Source organism: Protopterus annectens, chromosome 2.part0, assembly GCF_019279795.1.
Source record: "Protopterus annectens isolate FY-2018-M chromosome 2.part0, PAN1.0, whole genome shotgun sequence".
NCBI classification, from domain to species: domain Eukaryota; kingdom Metazoa; phylum Chordata; order Ceratodontiformes; family Protopteridae; genus Protopterus; species Protopterus annectens.
In genome coordinates this window covers 1,358,125,119-1,358,146,622 of record NC_056728.1, presented here as the reverse complement: position 1 = coordinate 1,358,146,622, position 21,504 = coordinate 1,358,125,119, and the positions used below count along the sequence as shown (strand labels likewise).

General features: G+C 37.8%; 1 protein-coding gene across 2 annotated transcripts in view; it reads right to left on the bottom strand.

The window, feature by feature from the left end:
- The window catches only part of NDNF (neuron derived neurotrophic factor), a 131,674-nt gene extending 111,524 nt beyond the window's left edge, over window positions 1-20,150 (bottom strand). Inside the window, exon 1 of one of the 2 annotated variants that reach the window (XM_044061537.1) lies at window positions 19,707-20,150. Coding sequence is in view for 1 of the 2 variants with exons in the window: in XM_044061536.1 (XP_043917471.1) it covers window positions 19,216-19,232 (17 nt within the window). In the remaining variant the exon portion in view is untranslated. Of the gene's footprint in view, window positions 1-19,215; window positions 19,353-19,706 lie in introns of those variants that run through there. The other variant, XM_044061536.1, reaches the window with a different exon arrangement.
- Between the last annotated feature and the right edge of the window lie 1,354 nt (window positions 20,151-21,504).

The following is a 21,504-nucleotide window of genomic DNA, read 5'->3' as shown; positions in this document are numbered from 1 at the left end:
CACACACACACACACAGGTTAACACACACAAATCATCACTAATTAAAAGAAATGGACTCACACACACATATAGATATTGATATAGAATGCAAGACTGCAGTTCTTAAAGCATTTTTCCTAATGTATGTACACAAAAGCACTGAAATATTTTGTTTTCTTTACAATTTGTTAATTAGGTAAACCCAGTAACCTGCCATGTGTAGTAACAATGGTTTTAGTGTAGTATCTTCTGGTAAAGTTATGGCAGTGATATCATTCTGAAACCCAGACACGCAGATTAATCGTCATGGCCTAGGCAGGGCTGTGGTACAAATATTTAGTTTTCTCTCCAGTGATGGACAATTTCATCAAAAACACACAGTAACTTAAAATGGTACCTCTCTAGGTGATGTGATGGCAACCCTCCACATATCATATGCAGTAGGTTTTGGGGTGCTTAAATTACTAAATATAACACAATGTGATGTACCCACTCTGGGCTAGTAATCAAGGAGCCTGAATCCTCACCACTGGCACTGGAGAGGGACATTCACTTGGAACAAAAATGGATACACCCAGTATTTTCAGAGGCAGCTCTCTGCATTAAGCACAATTTCTCTTAAGAGCACACAGGGAACATAGTCAGTCCAGGGGCTGGGTCATCTCTCTCTCCAGATCCCCAATGAGACTCCCCACTGGCGCAGCCGGTAGGTTGGGTCCCCAGCTGAGTGTCCAAGCCAAGTCCTCCAGCACCCTCTCTGTGAAACCAGTGCTTTGTGTCCCTGCTCCAAGCAGCTGACACACACACTCTCTGAGATTTGATTTGCACACACACACACACACACACACACACACACACACACACACACACACACACACACACACACACACACACACACACACACACACACACACACACACACACACACACACACACACACACACACACACACACACACACATGGGAAAGGCTGACACAGATAGACTAGTTATGCTTCCTTCTCCCCAGACTATAAGGTAGTTACACTGCCACCAGATACCCAAAGCCAGCTACTCTAAGGCTCTTGCACGAGTATCCAATTATACTGAGTGAAATTAATATTAATACATATGGTAGTTTGACCAACAGCAAGGCTTTCAGGTGCAGCCAGAGCTGTCACCAAATATATATAAGTGCTCTCAGAGACTGAAATATTCTCTAAAAGACCAGCCACAATGAAAAGTTTAAATATATTTAATAATAAATAAGAAAAGAATATGAAAATACTAAATATATATTTGCAGTAAACACCAGATTTTCCATCACAGGAAATATTAAAAATAACACAGGTGGACAGGTTCACATAGTTACAGAAAAACAATACTTAACTAATCTCACTATATTTTCCTGACTGATCTAAAGAATTATTATTTCTTGGTTACTTACTAGAGCAAGGCAAGATGAAGTAGGTAAGTGGTCCTTCCTTGACAGGTTGCAAGAACAGAGTGCCCTGAGACTTCAGTCTCACTTAGTATTAAAATATTATTTTTAGTGATGGATTACAGAATGACATCACATACATCTGGTTAGCTGACTTCTGGTTCCCGTCCTTCCCCCCTTGGCTAGAAGCTAGAAGCCCAAAGACAATGCAGGAAGCTTCCATGTACAGACTGTTTGTCTCCAGCTACATTGAGAAATGTAAGATATAATTTTATAGTCTAAGCCTGGTAATTTAATTTCCAACTGTTTCCAAAGTTTGAGATTAACCTCTTCTCTTCCAGTATCCTCTGTTAAAGCATAAACATTTAAACAGTTACAATAATGTGTGTATATTTATTTTTCTGTCCAGAAGGGCACACTGCTGGTACATTTTAACACAAACAGTTTTACACTTTCCAAATACATTTTTCAGCAAAAGCATTAGTACAAATCAGTTTGATATACAAATGACATATAATTTTTTTGCAAAATTCCAGCTAGTTATGCTGGCATATGGTACACCATCCACTGCCCTACTTCTCCAGGCTTGCTGGCAATATGTCACATCATCACACACAACCTCAGAGGATGTTTTCCATATTCATTGAAATGGTCTGTCACTGCAGATGGACTAGCTCAAATATGTATTTTCTGGATAGTTCTATACGGGCCTATATCACATCATCGGACTTGTATAAGTTCAAACAATATAATATCGAACCCAAAAGTCCAGAACCACACAATAACGAACGCACAGAACAGTGATTTTTTTCCTAGGGAAAAAAATTGCTGTTCCCTAACAAAAAAGAAAAAAAAACATAAACCTTAAACTAAAACTATAGTGGGGAGATTTGCCCCCACACCCCCCTACTTAAATATATAAACTCCGAAACTGCACCACAGTGGAGGAAATAGCAAAGCCCTGAAAATTGCCCACTGATTTTTTTCCCTGGGAAAAAAATCGATGTGCTGTGGCTTTGCTGTTTTTGCTTTCGGACTTTTGGGTTCGATATTACATCGTTCAAACTTATACAAGTTCGACGATGTGATATAGACCCGTTCTACACACTGTGCAACAATATCTTTTGCATCAGAAATGCAGAGAAATAATACCTGAAACACAGACAGGTGAAAACATTAACTTCAAGGTCTTGTTCCCCCTTGCACTCCCTGATGAGGAGGGCAAGTACCTCTTAAACTTAGATATATCAACTTCACGGTCATACCACTTCAAAGAAGGGAGAAGTCTCCCAAAAGAAGTGAATCACTGATGTTGCTCACTTAGAAATTACAACAGCAGTGATTTTCCATAAATGACATTGTCTTCCTCAGAGTCCTGTGCTTTGAGTAACTGAGGCTTGACAAATTTCACTTCTACCACTTATAAAGATACCTTCTGGGGTAGCCATATCACTGCATAAAACAGATTTGTTATGTGCAAAGTAATTTTTAATTTATTTTCCACTATCTATGTTTCTTTACTTAGTATTTTTTTTATTTTGTAACTTTGTGCCTTTGGCATGTGGCTTAGTTCTTGTTAAAATATATTTAGTGCTACCCTTTACATAATTTTTTTAATAATAATTGACATACCTGGTTGATCCTATTTAACTGCAGTTGACAACGTCTTTATTATTTGCCCCCTTGCTGTATTCAGACCTCCACAGTCTGATCTTTGCATCTCCATATGTGTGGCTCATAAACTATAAATTGCAGGTTGCATGACTTTTAAACTATTTGCTGTTAGTTTTGCATCAATCACCAGTTTTACTGAGCACTACCAGTGTTAGTTGATGGCATGTCTACTTTATATTTGCTTGCTACTTACTTGTGTCTACGACTACTGGTGCAGGTGGACACAGATGGGTTTGAGCTGAATTTCTGAGGGCTGTACTTGTGTTGCTTAGCCTGAGTCCAGAAGTGTGAATATGAGAAGTACATATTATACCCAGGGGTTGCAGTGCCTTGGAGTAGCTTCCAGTCTGAGTCCTTGAGTTACAGATCCCCAAGAAAACAATGTGTGGAGCACAAGTTCTCAACAAATGAAAAATATTAATATAAACACACTTTTGTGTGTGTGTGTGTGGGGGGGGGGGGGGTGAGCTTCCCTGCTTTGCTCATGTGGGAGGCAAGTCTTTGCCCCCCCTTCGAGTTATATATACTAACTACATGGTCACACAAATACAAAGAAGGGAGAAATCTCACCAAAGAAATGAATCATTACTGGCAGATACTTAGAAATTACACTCACAGTGATTTCTTATGGAGCTCAGCAGTCAGGGAATTTAATTTTGCAGAGTTGTGCACAGCTAGTTCTTTAACGAGTTGTAAGTCAACAACCAGTAGGGCATCCCTTGGACTGTTCCTCTTACTCTGAGGCACAGTGATTGCAGTGTTCGTAAATATATATATATATATATATATATATATATATATATATATATATATATATATATATGTGTGTGTGTGTGTGTGTGTGTGTGTAGCACAAATGTAGAGGTGGGGGGGTGTCTTCTGCAAAAATGCATTAAGGGCATTAGAGTGAGGTTTGAGATGTGCTGTAATTCTCTGGTGATTGTATTTCACTTTTCATAGGTGCTGCACTTATACTTTAGGTACTGTCTCTTCTGATGGTAAGCTAGCATAGATTGCAGTGGCAATAAAAAACACAATGTCTCCACAATGTAGTTTCTCAAAGATCGCAAAGATACTTTGTACACCATTAAAGACATACAAGAAGAAGAATGCTTAACCAGACAAGACATTTGCTATTAGTGTAGAAAAAAAAAGCATCTCTTCACTGCAGGTCAGGAATTGCAGAGCAGCATATGAACTGATTTTTGTCACATAGCAGAATGTATATTAAATAAATTGAATAACAATTCTGTCAAATAGTTGAATACCTTTCAGCCAGTCTTGCAACATTCCTACAAAGGCTCATGAATATGAATGAATGCATTCATATAAGGTCTTTTTTGCTATTGTGCTATCACTACTAATATTCAGAGCTTACATATCTATCCAAAACAAAGCAAGCCCAGTGGCATTGGGAAATAAAATCCTAACTATGGCCAAGGCAACATATGTTCTATTAGTAGCTCTGGTGTCTGAGATGCCAGCAAGGTGAGGCTGAATGTGTACATCTTAGGGAAAGGATGCACCCTCAGATGCACCATGAGGTTGATCTCTGGTGGAGGCTGGGGACATGCTTGGGGGGGGGGGTATTATCTTCAGGGAGGTAGGGCACTAAATGCATCTGCATGGAGGCAGGATGATATACCACACAACCATTTTATGTCTGTCCTAAGGTATTACTGATGTGTATATATGGGGGCGTCTTAGGACATTAATAAAGAAAAAATCTCTTTGGCAGCAATATGATGCTACACTGGGGTGCCTTGATCCCCTCACATGCCTCGAACATAAGCTGAAGATAGTCTAAGGGAGGCTTTTTAGGTTCTGTCGATTTGGTGAATGAGAACAGGAGAGTATTTGGTAATCAGCTGTGGGGGGATATTCAAAGAATAGCTAACCATAACAAGCCTTTGTTATTGATTTATATGTGAATACTCTTTAAGGTTGTAGAAAATTATGCAATGCAAGTGTCAACAACTTACTTCTATGGTGTATCTCTCTACTACAGTGAAGGTCAGCCTCGTTCTGGCTAATACTCTTACACTTATTATCAGCATTCCCAAAACTACACAATTTATGTACAGTTACGTCCAAATATGTCCAGTTAGGAAGCTGTGAACACTGAATGCTCACAGTAAGGCAGATAAGCTGTGTATCATGCCTAGCATGAAGTCAATAATGAAAATATTTTCAAGAGAAAGACCTTTCAGCATTATTTTCTCAGTATTCAACACAGTTCATGAAAAGAACTAAATGGTTATGAATACTAAAAATCACACCAAGGTGTAGCATACAGTTGTAAGAAGATTAAAGTATGAATTGCTCATGTAACTACATTTAGCCATTATCAGTAAACAGTGCTGTGACTATGGGGGAGAGGCCAACTACAAATGTGGTTGTCCTTCAGTAGAGTAATTGCAGAGTCACAGATCTGATAGAAAACGTCTGATAATGATTATAATACTATTCCCTACATGCACTACAACAGGCAATAACAGAAGAGCAAGGCAGAGGTTTGTATCAGCACTTCGGAAATTCTTAAACGAGTAGGCAGATCATATCAAGTTTTCTGTGTCTCAGCTGTTACATATTCTATAAAACACACTTTAGATCACGCTGGAATCCTAAGTAGTTGGCACTTACTGTCAACTTCTTGTCACTTAACTAGTTTTATTATGGGGTGAGCTACATATAAGATGAGATGTATCATTATAAATGTTTTGTTACAAAATATCATGATTCAGACTATTTCAGCATTTGATGTAATGCCATTTGGCTTCAACCAATCTTTTGCACGATAGACATTTTCTGAAGCCTGAAGGAATGTTTCTAACAATGTAGTCACAGACATCTGACTTATACTCTGAGGTAGATAATTTGACCATATGTATTCGATTTTCATGGACTATTTTACATTGCAAACAGTAGGGCCACTGATGTTCCTTGATAGTTCTATGTTACTACAGTAAGCAGACAACACTATTAAATGATATCTCAAATACCCTGCATCCCAGCAGCATTTTCATACCAACACATCAGTCTGGCAGCTGATAAGATAAACATGACCGATAACAGATTCCCCTATCTTTGCATTACTTATAGTATTTATGTGCTCAGGCATTATTTTAAGCCAAGCTGTGCCAGCTATTCATGCTGCAACTGCAGTTAAAGGAAGTCACAGAAGAATCATGCAACTGATTCTCCCTGAGTTTATCTGTTATAATAACCATCAAACCAACAACAAATTCCTGTCAGACATATATGGGTACTGATAATAAATCTGCAGCTTTGTGAAGCTTGGAAGAAACAAAGCAGTGATGTTATTACTCAGTTTACAAAATCTTCCTTACAATATGAGACATTTGATAGTTTCTGGTTTAGCGTAGCTAGTGCCTTTCAGGTTAAATGTTTGCCTTACAGTGCTTGCTGTAGGGTTTTCTTGATGTTATCTAAGTTTTGTTTCAGAGATGAAACAAAAGTGGCATACACATTGGCAAATTATGAACGTTTGTACTGAACTAGCACCAAACTAAGAAAAGTACTGTCCCAATTTCAAGAAAAGAAACGTGACATTGTCTCCAAGTACAAATCAGTGTCTTTTGTAGTACAATAAATTCTCAGTTAACCGGCACCCATGTGGATTGGTAGATACCAGATAACTATAGTTTCTGGCTGCTTGAGAATAGTTCTGCCTAATACTGCACCCTATACTATTTGCTTGGTTTGACCTGTTCTCCGGATGGGTAGAGAGGAAATGTATTCCTATCATCCTTTTTAAAAGTCTAAAACTCAAAAAAGTGTAAGGTATGTTTCTGCAGGGTGGAAACAGAAAGTGCAACACATGAAAATTGTACTGTATTTCTTTGATTTTTTTTTTTCTGGTTGCTTGAGAGTTCTGGTTGCTTGGGTTCCAGTTAACTAAGAGTTTACTGTATAAACATTTAACAGTATACAGGCTACTTCTGCTCTTATCAGGGCAAATAAGGCAGCTATTTTGAGATGTACTTTTAATGAAATAACCCACCATGCTATTTTAGACGTAAGTAAAGATGAAAAGCAACAGTAACACAAGCAAATTCTGAACAATAAAGTCAAGCTTATTACTACAGAAATAACACCATGTATCTATGAAATAACACTAACTAAAAGCTATTACAAGAGATTGATTTTGCTTTTATAGACTAACTTGCGAAAACAAATTCCATACATGTGTAATTAGGCAGGACAATGTATATCACTTCTGTTTTTTTCCAGGCCTTACAATGATAAAGTATAACCAAATTACCACTCAACACTGCAGATCTGTTCAGCACATTTCTTTGTAGAGCTTGATTGTTTGCATGTCCAGAAGAAATGAAAATGATTTAATATAGTACAAATGACAGGGATTCAACTTGAAGCAAGTCATCTGGAATACATAACAACTAATGTTTAATTACAGGGAATGTGGAGTGTAGGATTATAATTTGGAGCAGGATAATTTCAAGGCATAGTCTGCCGCAGACATTTCAATGTTGTTTTGTTTCTGTTCTTTTGAAAAGTTAGTTTTAAAAAAATACGATGTTTTAAACTCAAGGGCATTCATTTTTGTCTCAAGGGCTGATACCACATCCAAAGAAAAATGTACTTGCAGTAGCAATCAACCCTGCTTTAAAAAATGCAGTTCTGAAGACTGTAATAGAAGATATGCTGTAAATGCATGGCTCCCACACCTTCAGTATTTGAAAAGGTGCTTTACAAATTTACTTTAAATGTCACTTATGGCAGAATGTAAACTAAAAGCAACAACATGTGTAAATGTAGCTCTTTTTTACCCTGAGAATTTAGGACAAAGTAATAATAATAATAATAATAATAATAATAATAATTAGGGAAAAGGCTTCACAAAGTAGATTCTTGTTAAATACTTCTGATACTGGCAGACATCATAAACAAATGTTCAGTTTTAGTAGATATACAGCAACATTTTGAGACAAAATTAGGGACATCCCTAAAAATATATGTACAGTTGGGAGGTATGGTTGTAAAGGTTGTGTATAGGAGAAGGACAGGTAATTTCCAGTTTTATAATGTATACATTAAACTAAAAAGGGGAAATGCAGAATGAAGAATATGCTGCAATAACAAAGTAGCAGCTTATAGAAAATGGAAAAAAAAGAAAATGAAAAAATGTCACTGACTCCAGAAACTTGTTTAAACATACTGAACAAAAATGGGAATTCCCTCAGGTGGAAAAAAAACAGGAAAAACTGCAAAAAACACTGATACAGTTATTACTATTTATTGAAAAATAAAAAAAAATACAGTAGATAAAAATATATGATAATTAGTGCTTTTGTCTCTATCAATATTTCAAAAGGAAGGAGACTTAATCCGACTGTTCACAACTGACGTTCAACAAACTCTTTAAATATATAAAAAAAAAATCACATGGCTAAGTCACATGACAGAACTTCCTTCTTCTTTAAATAACAGGAGAAGTAATTGCGATATTAAGCAATTTATGACTACTGTCATCTGACTTAGGTTGCCATAAATATTCCAAATAAATCTAAACATTCCTCCCTACTTCCATACCTTACATTGGGGGGGGGCAAGTTCAACCACAACAAAACAAAACACTTTTTGAAACCAACACACACTTCTGAGTGTTTACTCAAAGCATGTAACATATTTTTGATGAGGGAACTCCTGTTTTGTTTAAAGTAGCAGCTTATGGTATAGAAAGATGGAAAGCTGGAATGAGTTACTTAAAAGTATTTCACTTATTTGCCATGTAGAAAATTGTAATCTAGCAGCTCATGGTTAAATAACTAAATTAATAATAATATTACTTATGATACACACTCATCATTAAATCATGTGGTCTACTTAATTCACATTTGGTATGTTTTTGTTTAAATATATCACTCAACTTAAGAGAATTCAGAGATTCATAAGTAAAAGACCAAATGGCCTCAAAAAATCTAAATGATCAGAACAGACTGGTAGCCCTGTCTGCATTCACACTCCTCTCTGAAGACCTGTATCCAGCCTTTAAAGGCAAAAAAGATCTTACTGACTCTCTTTGACCGCCTATTTCTTCACAGAGTAAGTTTAGCTCAAATATCTGGTTAAAGGAACTCATTTTTCATCAATAGATAAATAAGTCACAGTGTCATAGATTCATATCACAGTGTCCATCCGCTAGAATAAACTTCCACTACATGTCAGCTATGGTAGTACCCTTACTACCGTCAAGGTAAACCTAGAAAATTGGATGGGCAGCCTCAAATTCTCCCAAAGTCTATCTTGTATTGCCTTCCTTGACACCAATGTGAACTACTGCATTTATTGACCAAGACCATTAAGAATAACTCAAAGTAGTCTTTTCTGCTCATTATATTTGATGTTTTCCTCTGTACTCCTTTCATTAGTTAGACTTAACTGGATCACGGTGCCTTTCTGTACTATTATTATCATACAGTGCCATTCTCCATACTTCAATAATAGTATATCCTAGATCCTTCCAAAAGCCGGCAGAGATTTTTTTCTGGGTGAAAGATACAATGTACATGTACATTTATCATAAAAGCATTATAGGCAACTCCACTCAGTGTTACACAGGGTAGGAATAAGGAGCTGGGAGCACAGAGGAACAAGAGTCAGTGAGCATGCTTAGCCCCATTTGACAACTCATTTCATACATTTAATTACAATACCCTTCAGAACATTTCAAAAGATCATTGAGTGATTCTGTTATGTCAAAGTATTTATAAAGGCATCTGTTGTTCCTCTGTACAGTTTCTAGTAGTTAGTACTTTATCCAGAGACCCATAGTATCCTTTATGTGTTCATCAGCTAGTTTACTCAGTTCAATAAACATTAATTTCAACAAATGGTTCACCCATCTGATATGCTGTTTTGCTACTGTATTCAGGATTTATACTTGTGAAGCATGTACTGTGTTAATATGTTACCATAACAACAGAAAATTTTGCTCTGTATAGTGACTGCTTTGATTCCCACTGTTTTTGTGACTGTATATAAGTGGGTAGGCATTAAGTATTCCAAAATGTGCAACCTCCAATACCTTGATGTATGTAGTTCTTTACATTTTTGCATCCTGTACATTAGAGCATTATTTGGGAAGCTGCGGTGGTACAACGGTAGCGTTGTTGCCTCACAGCAAGAGATTCTCCTGTTCGATTCTCAACTGGAGTGCCTTCTGTGTGGAGTCTGCATGTCCTCCCCGCGGTCGAATGGCCTCCGAAAGACATGCATGAATGGGCATGAAGGTTGGGTGTCAGGCTGGCAACTCGGCACCATAAAAATCTACTGACAATCATTAGCGGACCGGAGTTCCACTGTGGCAACCCCTAACTGGGAAAAGCCGAAAAGAACAACAACAACATTAGAACATTCTTTAATGCACTACTTGGACTTGCTTGCTGAATGCTGCCTTTAGACATGTTTATTATTGTACTATGCTGTGTTCTGATCTGTAGGCCAGTTATGACCAGACTCTGTCCCAGAGGATCAGCCTGCTTATTTCTTGTCATCAGCAGGTGTTAGAACCTGCCCACCACCCTAGAAAACCTTCTTGACCATGACTAGTTTGTGCGTGTGTGTGTGTGTGTGTGTGTGTGTGTGTGTGTGTGTGTGTGTGTGTGTGTGTGTGTGTGTGTGTGTGTGTGTGTGTGTGTGTGTGTGTGTGCGCGCGTACGCGTGCACCTGTTGTGAGCTCATGTATATATGGCAGGCCCTCAAACATTGTATGCCTTTTCTCAAACTCAGGTCACTGCTGTTGAAGATGTAGGTACACCGCATAAAGTATTCCATTGCCACTTCAGTCAAGCCAGCTTATTCAAACACCATTTTGTAAAGAATTCAAAAGGGTGACATCACAGACGGCCTTTCACAAATTGTTAAGATGCATTTTAGTACTCTTAGCCGCAAATTTTTAAACATCTCCTAACCTTGTTAGTCTGTCTTGTATTTCTCATAAACAGGGGAAAATAAAGTTTGAGAAAGAAAGTCTACACTTTGCACCAAACTATTTTACTGAAGAACTTGGTGTTATGCCCCTATAGCAGTATGAATGATCCAGTATTACTCCTTAAAACATCTGAACTTGTTTCAAAATCATCTGGCAACTATAGTTCATTAAATGACAGCTGCTTATAATACATGTACTCAAGCCTGATAGGCTCATTTAACTGAAACTAAATGAGAAAAAAAAAAACACTAAAACGTCATTTCTACAGGATGATAATCACCCTTGCTCCAGCCATATGGAGGCATTTACCCGCCTTTTACTTAATTATTGTCATTCTAAGGTCACTCTACCTTGTGTTGTCCACCTTCAGGTCATTGCCTTTATTGGCTTGAATGCACCAGTAAAGACTTAAAAATGTGAAAAAGTCACTGTCACTCTGAAGTCATGTACCTGAAGCACTGGTGCGTCTTTAACTCTTTCAAGCCTATAGTGCCTTTTTTGTATACTTCCAGTTAACACCCATAGGCATCCAGACCTTTCTTGGGCCAGACTTTTTAACTTAGTGACTTACCAGCTTATAATAGGCAGGATTAGAAAGGGTAAGGAGTTATTAATAAAACAATACCAAGATTCTTAATCTAGGGTGTCCCATAGTAGAAAAGCCTTGACTAGTTTATGCTTTATAAGTTGATTTTTTCAGAAAATTCTCTGAAATGCAAGGATGTGTATGTGTAGGCTGTAAGAGGTGCAACATTCCACACTACACAGGTGCTAATGAGTTAAGGGGTCATGTGCATATATCCCGTGGACATCTACCTCAGCAGATTTAAGGTATTACGCAGTGAAGACTCAAGCTTTGCTGGGTCTTTCTTGTAGTTTTTATTAAACTGTTATATAAAATCACACGTATTTATATACATATATGTTTCTTTGCTAACACTGCCATCACTTCCCACTGCATTCTTACTGCCTCAGACACATTCTTCTACTAATAAAATTATTTTATAAGTAGTTGTATCACTTGCATTCACTGGATTTATGCTTAAAATGGATTTGACAGCATGTAAGATGCCATTGCATTTACAATGCCTTTAGTACTGTAATCTATTTTTAACTGACTACAAACACTTTGCTACACATTTAAAGTATGGGCACAAAGAATATGACCTTCTGCCTTGTAGTTGTACCCTAGTAGAGTATAGAACAAATTCAATGGCTGTACACCAAGAAGTTGCTCTCTGACATCTCACTGAAAGCAGTCTACTTTCAGACAGAAAGAGTCAGCAACAGTGTGGCAATAGTTAACGCTTCCTATCCCATCCCAATGAAAGCTGTCTACTGTAAGACACAGAGTCATGTCTCTCAATTATCTAGATTTTTTCTTCATATTTTTTGGTCTGTTCCTCATAAAATTTGTGTTTATTCTGGCAAATCACCAAGGATTGAAGTTACTACATAATGGCATACATTTGAGTTTCAGACTTCAGATCCTTTAGAAAATGCATGCTAACACAGATCCTGTTATTCTAGTAACTTTCTAAGTTTATGAATAACATTTGAAATTTGTCCCTATGTTTTTGCCTTTGTCTGGATTTCTTCCTCCAACAGGTTGAGTATTATACACATAGTAACAGTGTGACAGTAGCTACCAGTAGTTACCCTTCCTGCCTCGAAGACAAACTATTGCAACCTGCTTTATTTGGAGGGGAGAGGAAAATGTTTCTTGCAGCTGTGAATGTGAGCGTCAAGCTATCCAACAATTAAACACTATACAAAACCCATATGAAATTATTTAAAGGAGAGCTGATGAGTTCCATTTACCTCTGATAACACAAATTTAAAAAAATGCATGCAGGGATTTTTTCTATAATTTCACTCTTTAAATGTTTGCTTTAATGTCTGAAACTTGAAACAGCGTTATTTGTCCCCATCAGACAAAAAGTGAAAGTCATATGTAAATTAGTGCTTTGTAGTGTTAAAAACATACCATGCACACTACACAGACCTTATATGCACATAAACTCTTGAAATGCAGACCACAAATAATTCTGTGAGTTTCTTTTAAAGGTAACTTAGCTATCACACAGTTCTTTATTTTGGTATACAGTAACAGGCCATGGTAACTTTTAACCTTGTGAAGTGCTAATTAAAAGCCATTTAAAAATCTTTACAGAAACTGTCTATGTGAACCTAAGGGATTTCAGCAAAAAGAAAAGAACATAACTACAGATATTTTTTTCTGCCTCGAAATGCAACATGAACCTTTACTAACTGTAACAAAACTACATATTTACGGAGAGTATACAAACATGAATTTCTTGCCCGCTGTTAGATTGTTATACCCTGTTACCAGACAAGGAGCTGTTGGAAAACTTTTCTTGTATTTTTTAAGTTAGGTAAAAGGCAAATTGAATGCCAGTCTTGTTTTTGCCTTTTCTCTGTTTGGCAATTTTACTAAAAATCATATTTTTGATGGAATCCTTTTGATTTACCAAAATTACATTTTTAGAATGTTCCCGTTTATTTTGCCATAATAGGAAAATGAAGTTGGTTTTGATTCCAGAGGAAATTATGGGATGCCTGTACAGAAACCCACTGTAATGTATTGTCTAGATTAAAATTCGTTTAGTTTTCATGTCATGGAAGCAATTGCCAGGATGTCACATAAAGTGGATTACTAAGCTGGCTTGCATGTAATGATAACAGAGTTGCTAGTACTAAAATAAAAAGAGGATTGTTTTTATTAAAGCCCCCGACCTTAGCCTCTCTTGCTCTCTCTTTCTCTTTTACATTTTTTTATTTAATGTTAGAACCCTCATGAAATAGCAGAGCTGATTAAACAAAATAAAGGATACAGCAGGTGTGGTTACAGCTCAAGGAATGTTATATACACACATGGAAATGAAGCTTGACAAAACAGGAAGGGACTTTGAAATTATAGTACAATCAATACATGCACTATAGAAGATATACTGATATGCTGGTAGAATCCCAACAGGCATGCTTTCATGAACTTCTCCTGTCTGTACTAGGCATTTTGCAATTTGTAACAGCACCTGCCATGTTTACTGACCAAGTCCATATAACAGAAGACAGTTTTTGGAAAGTATGTACATTTTTCAGGAAAAAAAAAAAAGAGAAGAAATTGGAAATAGGTATAATAATCAGAGCAACCAGAACTGCAAGTTAACCATCAGTAAACATGCTTGCATGTCAATAGTTTGTTGAAATAAGCAAAGGTATGTGGCCCATGATGGTGCACTGTTTGCTAGTAACATGGCAATGTCAATTCATGGACTGTTTAAACACAAAATGAAGTTTTGTCATTTTCTGTATTTCTTAGTAAAATACTCCGAGTGAGTTTCTAGCAGTGTAAGAATAGCTTTGGCAGTATGTGACAATCCATTAGTCACTCTCTTTGTCACCTCACAATGGCACTTGTCAGACTGTTATGGCTGGGCTATTGATGATCTAGGCAGCAAGACCAAGGCAATCCTTCTAAGAAGTGAAAAGAGCGCTCTCTTCTAGGAGTTATATGCCTAATAATAAGGCTGTAGTTTCCAAATGTCCAAACACTTTGGGAAAGCTAATGAATTTTAATGAACTTCTCCAGCTGCTCAACTCGGTAACTCTATTGATGAGTGCGCACTCTAAAGAGGCAATCTAAGCCTAGTAACAATGCTTCAGACAACTCAGAAAAACGTACTGTTCGCATTTGACAAGAAACATGATACAGTTTTCAATTTTATCAATTATTTCCCTGGTAGACAATGGAAAACATATTTTATCTATTTTATCTATGCTAATAGTGTGTTTTTTATTAATACTTACATTTTTACACTGAATTGTACAACAGAAAAAGACTCAGAATATTTTTTTCACAGTTTGATAAGCATAACTAAATATTAATTGCCTGGAGAATAGACAGTATGAAAGGGGGGTTACCAATCTGAAGTTTGCATATCAGCAACAACAGCTTAGATGTGGCAATAACTTTAGGAATGTTGTCTCACAGCATGTGTGATCGCAAATCCCCATTGGGTGGTACTAATAGTAACTACATTAGTAGCTAATGTAGGCCACAAATACTGTTAATGTACTGGAGGGAATGGCTCTGTCTGTGCTCTGACATCATTGCCAGTAACATCTGCTACCGATAGAAATACAATTCATTATTTATATTCACCCTTGCTTGAACTCAGACAGAAAACAGCCAGATCAATTTTGCACTGCCTGGTGTATAGTTCAGTTTATGAGTACTTGTTGAATTAATGTCAATACATCCACTAACCTACTGATTTCCAGGGGAGCAATTATTTAATGATAAATAGGTTTTCTGCACTTGCTGGTTACATTATCCCGAAGCAGGGAATCACAGACTTTAAGTAATACATAAAGATGGCAAAATATTTTCTTTTGTTACTGTTGGGTGTACATTGCTTTCTAAATGTACTGACAGAGCAGTAACCAATTGCAACCCTAGATGTGCAAGGTAAGTGTACTAATGTTACAATGAACACACTCATGCAAAAATCAAAATATGGAATATAAAACTTTAGCATTGACGAACAGCATAAAAGTAAACCACTGCTTTGTGTTTTGCTCTCTGCAAAGTTGATTATTTAACATGTACATAGATTATACTGCATAGTACAGCACATTTTCTTGGTAAGCCTCTGACATTTCAAGGGTATAGTGTGACTGCATAAAATGGTGGTCAAAAAATGTTGATGTCCCCTCAAAAGAAAAAGGAGGGTGAGGCAGAAAGTCAGAAAGTGCACCACTCAAACAGAATGCTTAAGACCATCAAAATGTTTTCCTTATTTCCCTGTAGTAATTAACCTGTGTGTGCTGCAACTGTAGTAATTAACCTGTGTGCGCACCTGTAGTAATTTACCTGTGTGTGCATGGGGGGGGGGGGGTAATTTAATGCAGATTATGATGCACAAAACTTGCTTTACACTCAGAAAGGTGGGCCTGGAGATTTGTCAGGTCAGTACCAGACAGTGGAAAGGCAGTTAGCTGCATGTGTCCTGCCCTTCACATAATGGCCTGTCAACTCCCACAAGGGGATGTATTTTCTTTATCAGGGATTCCTTTGGAATTGAACTTGCAGGACAAGTCTAACTGGGGGTTGCCAAAATCATTCACTTCAGCAGTGCATAAATCAAATAAGTGTTTCCCAGCATTACTTTTGCATGTATTTATTTGACCATGAGATTATTTCGTTTAATCTTTTAAACAAAGCAGATAATAAGGACGTGTGGTACCGAACTGATCAATTCACAAACAAGTTCATAACAAGACTCTTGGCATTGGCAATGACCAGCATCTGCAGTTTCATAAAGCTGTGGCTGAAAAAAAACACGCACAAGCTAGTATATTTTTTATAAACTGGTGAAGTTAAATCAGTTAAATTAAGTCGTGAAAAACTGCACACCATCCTAAGCAAACGGTTGAATTCATTCATAAGATGGATTTGCATATTTCTTTGTTGATCTGCTAACTCCGCTCTCGGTATGTTTGTTGTCGGTCTGCAAACTGTTCAGATAGCTTTAAACAATTGAACTACAAATTTTGGCGCATTTCGTTGCTACAACAGAAACGTTTGCGTAATTAACACGCACTGTGCCCATTTATTTATAATATTCAACGTAAATGTGTCCAAGTTAATCATGATGAACGAAACGAAATGCTTATTAAACCGTGTCTAAAGGAAGTAAAAAAACACCCAGTGTTGTAGCGTGTGGGATTAAAAACACAGGTTCTAGTCTTTGGTGGAACATCTCCTAATGTGGCATTGACAGGTATAGCTATGTAATGCCTCAGGCATGCACCATAAACTAAGGAATCTTAACCTGTTATACTGGCTTGCTATGACAGCCATCCTTATTAACTGATCTAAGTAGCTTCTAAAAATCAAGAACTTTTCAGCAAGTTAATAATGACATTTTCGCTTTCTGATCTAATAAAGTACTCATACCACATTCCCTTGTGAGTATAAAACTGTGTATTTCTCAGAAATGTGTATCAGATATCTATGTGCATGTTCAAAGAGCAGAACTAACTGATGGCAATTGTTTCCTTGTAATAACATTCTGATTTCTGCAAACAATGCTATCTAATGTATCCATCTCTTAGTCTGGTCCTTATAAGAACTGATAACAGCATTGTTTTAGTATCACACTCACTTGAGATGCCAGTCAAACCTAACCTCACACACACACATACACTCCCTTGAAATACAACCTCACAGTAAGCGATTTCATCTGCTGATCTTTCACGCTGATCTCCAGTTTTTATGAGTTTCGTAACTGTAAATAGTTCTAAAATGGGGTCCCTTAAAGGAAACACAGATAACTGAGCAAACCCGGTAATTCTAAACAGGAAGCATCTCGATATTGTTCTGTTATCTTGTAAGGTGCCTCCTGTGGCGCAGTGGAGATGTCCTTTCCAGACACGGGTCACTGACGCCCACTGTTAACATCATCTCAAGCAACATCTAAGGAACAGACACAATGAAATCTGAAGCTCAGAAGTGATCCTAAGGGACAGGAGCACAGAAGTAAACAGTTCCCACCTGTGTGTGTATCACTGAACTTCTTTCTAAGCATTGCAAACGCCTGAGCTGTCCTTCTCTTGAAATAATCCCTTACAAACTCACAACATACTCCTACATAAACTGTGTGTATGTGTGTGTGTGTGTGTGTGTGGGGGGGGGGGGTGCAAAACCAACAAACCAAAAACATATGGAATATAAAACTTTAGCGTCGCCAAACAGCATAAAAGTAAACCACTGTTTTGTGTTTTCCCAGACAAGTTCTAACTTTACCCGTGTTGATATATTGCTCCGACATGATAGACTACTTTTAAAGATAATGATGTCTTTTATTCGGCACTGCAAACCGAGAGATGGCATTGTACAACTAAACTTGTGTTAATAGTTAAAAACAGCTAAAGTCTGAGGAGCTGTGATTTGGAAACAGATTATACACGATGAACATTATTGCCAAGTTCGCCTTGCTTAAAAACAGAAACAAAGTTCATGTATTGTACAAGTGGGTGGGGTGATTGTAGATCTTGACAAAAAAATAATTCAGGAAAGGGGGACAAACTTATAAAAAAGTGTCTTACACTTCTTAACTTCTCAGTGCAAGAATTCTGGACAAAGCCATAAATAATGGTGGGCAAAGGCCCCAAAACAGGGACAGATTTTAAATATTGCTCTTGTAAACCCAGAATGTTGTTAGAAGATCAGGTTTTGCATTATTATGTATTTTCTGAAGGATATGAAGTCTGAAACTCAAATGTCTGTTACTTTGTTTCTTTGTAATTCAGTCCTCGATAATTTGCTAGAAAACCACAGATTTTATAAGGAACAGACCAAACATATGAGTCCAAAACCTGTACATTCTGCGAAAATCTGGACAGTTGAGAGGTATATTAATAATCAATCTGATAATTAAATAATAATAATAACAATAACACCAACATCCCTGTTCTAGTCGGTAACGTTAAATAATTCTGAAATACACTAGCAGTAAAACGGTTTAAAATGTAATTAAAAACAGGGACGTTTCTACATTCAAAGAAATTAAATGTAACTATTTTAGTCAGGACAACAGAAATAAAACTGTCAAATGATGGAACACTTGCGGAAACAGCCCAATCCTCAAGCAGCATTTTACTGTTGAGACATTTGTAAGAATAATTCGTACCTTTCTGTGATGCTCTTTATTTATGTTTCAATAAACATCTGTAAGCTACTGCGGTTCAAGAAAAAAAAATGCCCCAGACAGAGCGCAAACGCAAAGAACATCTTTCGGATGTGGTTCGCCTCTGCTCTGGAAAGGAAACTTCCTACATCATGAAACTAATTACATCAAGGCAAAGAAATGAATTTACTGACTGACTGCATGACATTTTATCCAGAAGTGCTGGAGTCTGGCTGGTATTCTCAAGGCGCACAGCGGAAAAAGGCTGCCCAAGTCCTCAGATCGGTTGTGCCACTATGCCCTAAATAGTTCACCCAGCAGCACTGCACCCTGGCAGGTTTCCATATACCAGTGTTTGTTCCCTGTTTAGAGAGACAGTCTAGCTTTCAAGCGACGGGAATCAACGTGCATCACCACCCCCAACTGTGCGCCACAGCACCCACTAGTACCTTTTTCTTGGGTTCATCTGCTTTGAATGTGGCAAAAAATGTCCGTTCTGTACTCAGATTCTTACACTACTGCTGTTGTCCATTCAAACAATTCAATCCAACTCCTTCACTCCAAGTACAGAATACATCAGCCACTGGTTTTGTTAAAAGTGTGGCAATTTTCAGATTGGTAATTATTAACAGGTTATGCATGGATCTGAAAAGGAAGTTTGGTCAATTAGTTTCCTGGCTGTACTATTGCCAAAGCAGTTCAGAAAAGGGTGAAAAATAAAATGTGCACAGAAGTATCTTTGCCTACATCCTTGCCTGGGACATACTAAAATGACATCTGAAGCGTCGGTATTTTGGGGATTTTATATTTATTAATTTTAGAACACCATACATGAACTGATCCAGTGAGAAATAAGGACCACAAGCCTGTTATGCTGGTATCTGGCAAGGAAATTATAATGAACGGGAAAATATAAGACAATAAAGTGAGCGTCCATTACCTTATTTCAGTTTTCCCTTTTTTCCTTCCCCTTCTAGTGCAGGCAACTCAGAAAGATGATTTCAATCTAGAGTACTCTTGATGATGGACACTTGGGTTAGTGAAGTTTCTCCAATGGGGTCCCGAATTTAAGGAGATACAGCAAATTGTGTGACACATAGACAAGCAATTAAACTTTAAAGTCGAAGTTATTGTCTCGCTTGGATCAAATAAAAATGAAGTTGTCCCCTTCCTATGTCTTTTAATCCTTTAAAGTTGAACAGCGTCAGCAAAACAATAGGCAATCGGACTGAAGTTTTGATACCGGTCACAGGGATCGGTTCCTGAGGAGGGTCCAGGAATGTCAAAGCAGGTCTTCCCTAAATAAGGATAGTTGGAAACTAGCAGGGAACTGAGCTGTCTACTGAGGCACACAGAAACACTGAATCTCTGCCTTGTTTCTCACTCACAAGTAACCCTATCCCTGCCCACCAGCCCCAGCAAGTAAGACACCCACTCCCACCCGACCAGCCCAGCAAAGGAACCCAACCAACCAGAGTGCCCAAGGAATATACGCCAAGCCCACCGGAGCCCCCCAGCCCCCGCTGACATCACTTTATGAATGAAAGAGGGCAAGACTCAGGACTACACTAGGCAAGCTGCCGCTTCTGGTAGGGGATACATGCACACTGCATCGCTTATACGGGAAGACGGGTTATTGTAGTAACACTGATTAATAATAATAATAATAATAATAACAATAATGTTTAAATCATACTAGATGCAGGGGGCATCCCGCCGAGTAAAACAGGATAATTAACACTATTTTATTCTGTGCTGGCTGCTGTCCACATCCAAGAAATCCCCCCATGGAGAATAGTGGGGCTACTTCGGTGATCTTAGCCAGGATCCGGATGGACGTAGCACATTTACAGCAACAGTGAGACTAGAGGGATGCCAAATGTCTGTCAGGTGCTCCTACAATGCTAGTCATTTTCAGTACAGCAGCTAATTCCTTATATAAAAGTACGTAAAAAAGTGCAGCTGCGTTATAACTCTCTTCAGCGGATCATTGTCACATACGATATAGTTCACGGTCTATTTGTATTTGTTTACTGGAATGTTTTAGTGTTCATCACGATGATCTTTTTAGAAGCTGTAAACAACAATATTCTGAAATCCATCCCAAAGCTTGAATAACGGCGGATTGTGTAGTGGTTTCATCCCCTCCCCCACCCCTCACAGAGGCTGGCACAGCTTTCATCTGTAACGTGTCTGCTCTTTGGAGCGGACTTCCACCGGAGGTTTTTTTTTTTTAATTGGACCCCTTTTGCCACCCCCCCAAAAGCGCATTTTGGATTTGCAGGTTTCTGTTAGTGACTGTAGTCATCGGGCCTGAAAATATTCAAGATTGTCTTACTGGTTGCAACATAAGTGAACGCAAGCACTGCAGACCGGTCAATACACGAAGATCTTTCAAGCCATAAGGCGGAAGTTGCATTTTTTGCTATAAACTTGCTAGCCTCTGTATTGCGATTGCTATAAAAGTACTACTCCATTTACTTCTCAGATGAGTGGAATGGGCCAGTGGGGATCTTTTCAGTCGCGACACGGTTACAGCAGAAAGATCATGCACAAATACAAATATTAAAAGCATTAGCCTGAACTTACAGTTCAAGGATAAGTAAAGAGGTTAAACAAATACGTTGTTAAGCTATCTTCATAAGAAACCAGTAAGTCCCAAGCAGCCCGCTGCGTACCTGTCACCTATCCTTGATTTTCGTGGATGTCTCTGATTTTGATTCAAATTATAGCTCTGC